General features: G+C 43.4%; 1 protein-coding gene across 2 annotated transcripts in view; it reads right to left on the minus strand.

Moving 5' to 3' along the window:
* Positions 1 to 3019: 3019 nt before the first annotated feature.
* Positions 3020 to 10188, minus strand: part of LOC121866451 (GTP-binding protein Rhes-like) — a 39486-nt gene continuing 32317 nt past the window's right edge. For both annotated transcript variants that reach the window (XM_042366126.1, XM_042366127.1), the window contains 2 exons: positions 9156 to 9338; positions 3020 to 5270 (listed from right to left, as the gene is read on the minus strand). In XM_042366126.1, coding sequence (XP_042222060.1) covers positions 5054 to 5270; positions 9156 to 9338 — 400 coding nt within the window. In that variant the 3' untranslated portion in view covers positions 3020 to 5053. The remainder of the gene's footprint in view (positions 5271 to 9155; positions 9339 to 10188) is intronic.

The following is a 10188-nucleotide window of genomic DNA, read 5'->3' on the forward strand; positions in this document are numbered from 1 at the left end:
ACCCCCAGCGTGGTGAGGCTTTTATTAACACACAAGAGTCGGTTTAGGTAGTGAATGACACAGACGATATATGCCGCCCACACATATGAACAACTGCACGTGATGATAAGGATAGGGGGTAAAGATGAGAGATGGAGAAGGTGGAGGAGAGGGAGAAGCTTCAGATTAAATGGATAGATCTTTTTTATTTATACATATGATTTGTGTATGGGAGGGGAGGGGGGAGGGTGAAGGAAACATTAAACAGGTGTGGAAAGAGACACGTGTAACAGCGGCAATATTTCCTGTATGTAAAAAAAAAAAGCAAATTTGTCAAAAATATTGTCATTGTTGTTGCTTTTGTTGTGAGTGTTTTAGCTCAGGCAAGGTTGTTAAGTACAATTCACGGAGCCTCAGTTTCAACAACAATTAATAAAACTGAGTACAGTCGGTAACCTAAGTTCGCTCGTTCGTGTTTCCTCTGGACGTGGACGGGTGTGATCACCTCGGCCACTTACATTTGGTTATTGTTCTTCAGTGTCGAAGGAATTTCACCAACCTTTTACAGATTGTTTTTAAAAGTGGAAAAATCCCGAAATTGTTCAAGATATATTTTCTGATAATGCTTATTTACAAATCCTTCAGATAAATATATATAAATAACCACACACAGATATTGACGTTTCTCCCAGCTTGAGTCCCGACACCACAAGGCCACTGGGGGAAGCTTCACCGGCTGGTCATAACACTAGACAAACTTTACCCAAGAGGGCACACCTAAAAATAACTCCATCTTTCTCCTTCAGAGGCAACAGTTCGGCTTGACTTTATTGTCTTAACGTTTCACCATAATTGACAAAAATTGATTTTCTGAGTCTGAGTGAGGCAGCGATGGAAGATAATTGATTTGACTGTTTGTATGATACTGTGATAAATGAATTTCTCTTGTCTGAATGAGGAGTAAATTAGTTTCCTGTGTTGGGAGGAGGATTGATTACGCTTCCTGTTTCTTAAGATACATGGTATAGCTGGAGCCCTAGACATGAAGGTTCGTCAAAAGGCAGTGTAGACTATAACCTTCCAGCCGGCACTGTACTCGACCCTCTTCACTTTCCTCAGCTGTAAAGTTAGTTGCACCAGTTACTCGTAAGACAGAAAGTGATCACTGACTCCACTCGGTAGCCACAGCTCATTAATGATGTTTATAGGTGTGAGGAGGAAATGATTGTTGGAGTAGAGGGGAGACTGCAAGTTGTGGGGCGGGAAGAGGGTAGAGAAGAGGAAGGGTGAAGGAGAAAGCAAAACACCGAAGGAAGAAAGTAAGGAAAAAAGTAAGGAAGCTCAAACCAAGTATCATCATTACAACAGGTACGAACTGTTAGCTTCCGAGGGGTGACAAGTACAGTACATAGGCGGAGGAATAGACTGGTTTGAGGAGAGAGAGCCGGTCTTCACCCCGTCGTAAGAACCTGTTAGATATCCCCCCTTGTTATACCAACCATCCTTCCCCCTCCTCCTCATCCTTCTCCTCCCAATCCTTCTCCTCCCAATCCTTCTTCCCCCCCTTCCTCCCCCCTACCCCTTCCCCTTCCCCCTCCTCCTCATCTTCCCATTCCAACTAACCTCCTTTACAAATCAGAAAATCAATCTTCCTTCACTGCACGAGACAGCCTCCTCGCTGGGGTGTGAAATATACTGTATATATGATAGAATGTTTTTTTTTATCAACTGTAACTAAACACACACGCACACGCACACACACACACACACACGCACACACACACACACACACACACACACACACACACACATGTCAACATTAAAACATGCATTTCCGTTAATTAGTTGCTTTTTGGGGATATAATTTGGGTGTTTATGATATATGATGATTTTTGTTTTCATGATATAAAGGACAATGTGTTTAGATAAAGTAAAGATAATATTGATATGATTAAAACAGTGATAGTGATGTGTTATCTTAGTTCAAAACAATGTTTATTAATAACTATGTCAGAGGAATATATTGTTTACATATACGACCTTATTAGAATTTTAAATGATAACCTAACCTAACCTAACCTAACCTAAACATAACATAACATAACCTGATGATACAACTCTAGGTCTCATTGATAATAACGTGGGTACAGACAGGTGAAGTAGTGAAGATGTTATTGATTCACGAGTTCAGGGGTGATCACTCTGCCTCGTAATTGATATCGTAGTGGAAAGTTTGACAAGAGAAACCATAAGAAGATAATTCCTTAGCTCTTATGGGTATGGATTGCTGTTCCGCCTTTCCTGGACCAAGTGGATTCATTACAGCTGTGTGTCTGTGGTTGGCTCAGTCCATAAGCCACACGGGAAGACTGTGGCTGTTACTTCATGTACAGTATATTGTCAGCAAACTATAAACTAGTATTTCTTATATTTTTTGTTGTTTTAAATCTGTTTTATGACTACTATTTATAATGACACTGAATAAAATGGGTCTGAGGTGACCTTAAGAACATTACTTGGTGTTGTTGTGAAGAAAGAATTGTTTAAGATTACACCAAGCTTTAATATTCGTCTCTGTGTTCAAGTACAAAGTCATAACTCTGCTGACTGTAAGGAAAACTCTCTGGGTGGCTGCCAGACTCCTGCTAGCGTCCCTGCCTGCAGTTTATCGCCGACCTTGACCGTCTTCCTTGACCGTCTTACCAGTGTTTTTACTCCTATCTCCTCAGACCGCTTTGCTCTCCGTATAGACCTACTCACGGTATTGGTCTCTCAATTATATGTTTTTTTTTTATCATAATTTAATTTTGATCTCACATTAGAGGTTTGTGTATAAAGTCGCCAGGCATTATCAGCTCCACCTATTGGGACCCTCACGGCAACTATACCAGGCGCCGTGTTGTTTAACTAGTGCCGTAAGAAGCTCCATCTATGGGTTGAAAATCATAACTGAACCAGAGGACTCACAGGGATTACTCCACACACACACACACACACACACTGCATTTGATACCTGTAGTAGGGAAACAATAAAAGACAATTAAGATTTTCGTAGTTTATTATGAATATAAACGACATATAAATATCATAAACAGATGTATGGGTGAGAGGATGAGCGCCCGCCGCCTCCAGACCACAGCTGCTGGCAGGGATAAGTGACGTAATGTTCTCTAACCTCTTACTTTACTTATTTCCACTGTTATACCTTGACGAAACAAACGCGAACGAGTAGTAGTAGTCGTAGTAGTAGTCGTAGTAGTAGTAGTAGTAGTGACGAAGGTGTGGCTATAAGGGGAGGTTGAAGGCCACGTAAGTAGTAGTAGTAGTAGTAGTTTGCTTTTTATTCGTCTCTGGTGACAAGACAATATCTTCTCCGTCAGTAAGTTAGTCGTAAAGTCACGTATAAAAATTTCTCTCATGTTTCAAACTTTCGATCTTTCAAATTGTGTTCTTGGTGAAGTATCTAATCATCACAGACGCTCTTCCTAAGTTAGATTAAGTCAGTGGAACATTTAAGATCAAGTGAGGCAAGTAGCAGAAATAGTAGTAGTAGTAGTAGTAGTAGTAGTAGTAGTAGTAGCTGTAGTAGTAGTAGTAATGTTTCTGGCATAAATTTGTGGGAAAATTTTCTCTATTTTTAGATTCATCTCAAAGTGACTCAAAAAATGTAAAACCACCGAGAGAAATAAAATATCAAGTAATATTAAATGTATTTGGTGGTGCCGTCTGTGAGTGAATGATGGAGCCATGTGTGGAGTGAATGAGAACTGGGGAAGGTACTACATCTGAAGTGCTTCTTTAAGGACACTTCAGATAAAGTAGTAGTAGTAGTAGTAGTTGTTGTTGTTGTTGTTGTTGATGTATTAGTAGTAGTAGTAGTAGTAGTAGTAGTAGGTGAAGACGTGTGTTGTGGTGTTCACACTGGTCGAGTCTACCAAGAAGCGTTTCTTAGTGGCTCCTTGGCACAACAACAGTCAATATTACTTTTCTAACAGATGAGGTCTATTTTATACACATAATTTGTCAACTAATGAACGAGTATATCTAACACACGGGTCGTTCATGTGAGAGTGTTAGTTAAACATTGATCTCCAGCTTCCACTATGTTCGGTCACCTCATGTAGGAATAAACGTGGTGTGTGTGTGTGTGTGTGTGTGTGTGTGTGTGTGAGTGTGTGTGTGTGTGTGTGTGTGTGTGGCTCTCAGGATGACACACCTCAGTAGGCCTATATTCTCGCCTTAAGCTGAACTGGTACAGAGAGTTTCACAACATATACAAAATATATATTGATGACATGAGGTATATTTACTAACAATCTATAATACTCTCCACATAAATATCACAAACTCATAATGGATAGCTTACACGGAACATGAGACGCTAAAATGAATGTTATACTAGGAAAAATAAAATATATATTATGTGCTAAAACGCAACGAAAGATTTAAACACCATATTGTACATGATGGGAGACTTATATCTCTCTTAGGAAAATAGTTTATCGAAGCCGAGCCAACCACCCAAGTACAGGGGAAAAAAATGACCCCTAAAAAATCTTCGCTTACCACAATATACTCAAGTTTTTTTTCTTCACTGCATTAAGGAAAGTCGTTACGGTTATTATTACCCAAACAGGACACATTATTCTTTAGTTCACTCACAACGATGGGTTTTTTTCTACACCAAACGTCACCAAACATTAACCATCTCCTTCACACATTACGTTCAGAATATTGTGTTAATGATACATCACTTTAGACGTTCTATAGTCAACACTGTCACATACAACCTCGTGAGCTACATGTACAGTACAGTCGGCGTTCACAACAATCAGCAGGTCACTTTGCACAGGTGGAAGACGCCACCGGGAGACGTTCCCATCACTCAACTGTGGAGTACCCTCAGCGTCTCATCAGTTGACGCCCTTAGTGGAGGACTTCCCCAACAGTAAACACTGTCAGCATCTCCATGGAGACGCTGCGACCACCTCCAGGTAGGATGTGCCAAAAGTTTCACAGGGAGTCGACCCGTGAGTCTCACTCCTTGACCTCACCAGACAACACCTCGAGGGATTCACTGGATAACACAGGACACCTCTCGCCGGGGCTTCTTGTCCGAGAAGGTGTCTATGCCGTTGAAGTGTAGGCTGGTCTTGGCCCGCAGGATGAGCAGGTCGGTGCGGATAGATGGCCTGCGGACGTTAGGTGCTACCATGCCATACGCCTCGCTCAGCCGCCTGCGGATGGAGAGGCCTCGGTGTCGCGACCCACTGCTGCTGCCGCACTCTTGCCTGCGGAAAAGACAGAGGGTGGAGAATTAATTACCGAGACAGAAATAAACTAAGAGTTCCCGTCTCCCCACGACATTGGAGACGGTTAATGAGAGAGGAACTGGGACTGAAACGAGATCGTAAGTGTGTACAGGAGTCTCGTACACCACAGTAAGTGAGTCAATGAGTGAGTTAATGAGTGAAAGGTTAAGTGGATTGTTAAGTACACGGATGAGAGAGAGAGAGAGAGAGAGAGAGAGAGAGGCAAGTTGTCAATGTTACCACCACCACCACCACCATAACAGATAAACCCCCCTAACCTTGCCTCCATCATCATACTGCGTCACTTGGTCATGAGGACACGACACTCGCGACCTTCCAATCACGAACCGTCAGACAAACACTGCGAGCAGGCGACCAAAAATAGCCCCAGGGTCGTTGGCCAAGGCTCTCCAAAGATTATTGTTATTTTAGAGGGTCTCATCTGCGTGACTGAGGACCCGTTGTATGCGTAGGTAACGAGGAAAATAAGGGAGAGATTGAAGGTAAATGAGTTATTTATTTTTTGTTTTAATCTCTCTTCCTTTTATATCATTTAATTTTTATCTGTATTTCTTTTTATCATTATTATTTAACTGACCCTCTCTGTGTGTCATGATAACTCGGGAATAAATCGCCGTAGTTGGTTGTGATTTGTTTGGCTAACTGTCTCGATAGAAGTTCACATCACCATATGCTGCATGGATCGATAGATATACTGCCACTTTATTGGACAGTCATCTAGTAAAGTCCATTCACCTCACCCTATGAACCAGCACGAACCCCGAGAGATTCAGACACATGAATCCGAAGCATTTATGGTATAGAATATTGTGTCATTCTCCTGCTTCGGGTTCACAAGTCTCAATCTCTGGGGTTCGTGGTTCATACGGAAGAGGCGAACGGATTTAGTAGTTGACTGTACAGTACATTCACACACACACACTCACTCACTCACTCACTCACACACACACACACACACACACACACACACACACACACACACATACACACAAATAATAACCCAGGTAATTCTGGTCCTCATGTTTAAATTAACTTAACATCTGCACACATATTTTTAATCCGACTCAGTGACACACGTGTACCAAGCCTTCTTACCCATTAAACACAAGTGCACATCCACACCTGTCTCATTAACACACCTGAAACGCATATCACATCCACAAGCAAAAACACTTTCCTCCACATCCGTACACCTGACTCAATAACACACATGAAATACATATCACATCCACATGTAGACTCTAATATCCCACTGGACGGATATTTCTTTACCTCTAGATAGAATGAAAAGGCTGGAAACGTGAATATGTTTACTGTTCATTAGTATTTCTTCTACAGTATTTATATTCTGATATTTTAAGGGATAATAACTTCTATATTGATCTGTGATAATTTCCGCACTTGGGGAAGCAAAAATTAGCGTGTGAAATGCACTGGTAATAAACAAATCATAAAGATAACACGAACATGATATAAAGAATATGTGATGTAACCTCTTCCTCGCCAAGGGACATCCGGATCGAGGTGGTGGAGTCTTTTCTTCTACTCCTCAAGATATTAATTAAACCAGAGCATTTTACATGGTAATTTTTATTTCCCCAAGTGTGGAAATTATCACAGATCAACATAGAAAAGTTATTATGTCTTAAAAATCAGAACATAAATACTGTGATAATAAAGAACTGTCGTGTTTTTTTGGGTGTTTGTACATGAACCAATCAATTGCCTTGGTACAAACTGGCCCTAGGCACCAGTTACAAGCTTAGGGTGAACAGACTATCGAGTTAGTCTGTGAGGATGACTTAGCAGAAGGGCAACCAGCGCCTCGCCCCCAACCATAACAGGACAGTGATGCGATTTCGTTTGAATCGAATTAGCTGTTGAAAGCTTTTAGCGGTGACTAGGAGAGACACGGGGGAAGGGGGAGGGGGCACTGAGAGAGGGGGGGTAGAAGGAGAGAGGGAGGGAGGGCTTAAAGTAAGGGAGGGGGTGGAGGAAGAAACAGAGTGCGAGGAGAGAGAGAGAGAGAGAGAGAGCCAATTAGTTAGGATGGGATGGTAAATGAATCAGTGAGTGAGTGACAGATTAACCGAGTAATTGATTGAATGGATGATAGAGAGAGAGAGAGAGAGAGAGAGGTTGGTGGTGGCAAGATATCCAGTGCTTATATTAATTATCCTCTTAATTATGTTTTCAAAATATCTGCTTCAATTATTATTCTTTTCCCCTCTTTATCATCATCTTCGTATATAATTATCTACAGAAACAAACGGATAAATAAAGAGAAATGGAATAATTGATAAAATGCGAAAACAAGAAAAGCCTCGCATAAAATAATTGATAAAGAAAACAAGAAAGGCGTCACAAAAACTCTAAAAATAGAGCTAATTAAGTTATTTTTGGGAATCATTTAGTGTTTGACGTCAACTGGGTGAGTAGAATCCAACCTGAAACTGAGGATGGTGGCTGTGAGGTAATTGGGGTTGTGGGGTAATTAAGGGAGGCGGGGTCGTTGGGTAATGGGGTCGTGAGGTAATGGGGGGTTGTGGGGTAATTAAGGGAGGCGGGGTCGTTGGGTAATGGGTTCGTGAGGTAATGGGGGGTTGTGGGGTAATTAAGGGAGGCGGGGTCGTTGGGTAATGGGGTCGTGAGGTAATGGGGAAGGAAGACGTGAGGTAATGAAGAGCTAATTCTTGAACCTTAACCATTGACTTATGTGACCTCGTACCCTTAACCCTTAATCATTGAATTGGCTGACCCTTTAACCCTTAACCATTGACTTGACTGGCCCCTTACCCTTAACCATTGACTTGACTGGCCCCTAAACCACTTGCTTCACCTGCCTGGCTTTGGTAGTAAACAGGACTCACACACTTACAATGGTCACAGTCGTACGTGTTCCTGCTCTCATGGGAGGAGAGAGAGAGAGAGAGAGAGAGAGAGAGAGAGAGAGAGAGAGAGAGGATTGGTGTGTGTGTGTGTGTGTGTGTGTGTGTGTATTATGAGTTGTTTTGATTGGATAAGAAGGAAGTAAGAGGTTCAGCTCCTGATTCTCTATCCATGTATAAATCATTGTCTTAAAAAGTGAGTCTGATCCTACATAATGTGTGTTCAGATGCTAATATCTTTCATGTCCTTTTCCTGTTATAGAGGTTGTGGGGTCGTATAGAGGACGTGGGGTCGTATAGAGGTCGTGGGGTCGTATAGAGGTCGGGTCGCATAGAGGCCGGGCCGTAGAGGTCGGCCAGGCGGAGGTCGGGTCGGCAGGAGGTCGTGGGCCGATAGGAGGTCGGGTCGGCAGGAGGCCGGGCCGAGAACAGAGGTCAGGGTCGCATAGAGGTCGGGTCATAGAGGTCGCGGGGTCGTATAGGAGGTCGTGGGTCGGGAGAGTCAACGTTGATTGAAGTGATTAGGCTGGTGAGTGGAGGGTGGGGCAGAGGAGGTGAAAGGTATTGGAAATCATCATTAAGGAAGGTAAGGAGAAAGGAGGAAGAGGAGGAGGAAGAGGAGGAGGAAGAGGAGGAGGAAGAGTAGGATGGAAGGGGGACCAGCAGCATAAAGATGGATGGGCCCCAAGGAGAGGGTGTCGCCATCTACTCGGCCGATCACGTATTCTCTTTCAACCTCGCCCTGGGTGTCTCTGTGTGTGTGTGTGTGTGTGTGTGTGTATGTCTATTCACAAACACACACACACACACACACACACACACACACACACACACATACGTTCCCTCCCCCATATCTTTCCAATCTTTCTACTCACTTCTTCCTCCCCCCTCCCCTCCCCTCTCCCCCTCCCCCCTCACCCCCTCACCTCTTCCATTCTCCCGCCGTGACACTTACGTCGTCTGGCCGGGACACACACGCTTGTGGAGTGCTGGGGACATCTCCATGGGCAGGTTGGCAAGGACGAATAACTCGTAGAAGAGCTTGTCGACGTTGTTATCCTTCTTGGCTGAGGTCTCCACGTAGGCACAGCAGCTGAGTGACGACACGAACTTCTGCACCTCCTCTAACGCCACGCCCCTGAGGGAGAGAGAGAGAGAGAGAGTGAGTGGGAGTGAGAGAAGTTTTAAGTAGTTTTGGGAGAGAGAGAGAGAAAGAGAGAGAGAGTGTGTGTGTGTGTGTGTGTGTGTGAGAGAGACTTAGAGTGTGGGAGAGAGATTAAATCGCGTGTGTGTGTGTGTGTGTGGTGGGAGAGACAGACAGACAGACAGACAGACAGACAGTGACAAAGTGAGAGAAGAGAGAAGAGAGGGAGAGAGAGGGGAAGGGGGCAATCACACCACATCGATCACAACCAATAGCTTCATATCCGGGACAATTAACGTGTAGGAAGCCAGAATTAACTCCCTCTGCCTCACCCGGAGCTGCCACGTCAACAACACCTCCCCACCCCATCCCTCAATCAGTACTCAGCTGGTGGAAGATTACCAGAAAATATGTTGGTACTCTTCATTATGGGCTTGAGTACTTCCTAATACTATTCTATTTCAACAATGAGATAAGTGAAGCAGTATCGATCCCAAGTGAAAGTCAGGGTTTAAGTTCGTAGATTCATTCCCGTGACTCAGTTTAACCTAACCTAACCTAACCTAACCTATTATGGATAGTGGGGTTGGTATATGTGTAAGAAAGAGGATTTATATTTGGGACATTTTACTATCGATCCTCAACCATTAATGTTCTGTCACCCGGACTTTCTCTCTACAGCAACAAAAAAGAAAGATCCTAGACTAAGAATTTACCTATTATACCTTTCCTCACTCCACCTCCTTGTCTCCCCTTCATCCCACCTTTCCTCACTCCACCTCCTTGCCTCCCCCTCATCCCACCTCTCCTCACTCCACCTCCTAACCTTCCCCTAACCTCCTTG

The sequence above is a fragment of the Homarus americanus genome, unplaced genomic scaffold (assembly GCF_018991925.1).
Source record: "Homarus americanus isolate GMGI-L3 unplaced genomic scaffold, GMGI_Hamer_2.0 scaffold16430, whole genome shotgun sequence".
In the NCBI taxonomy this organism is placed as follows: Eukaryota; Metazoa; Arthropoda; class Malacostraca; order Decapoda; family Nephropidae; genus Homarus; species Homarus americanus.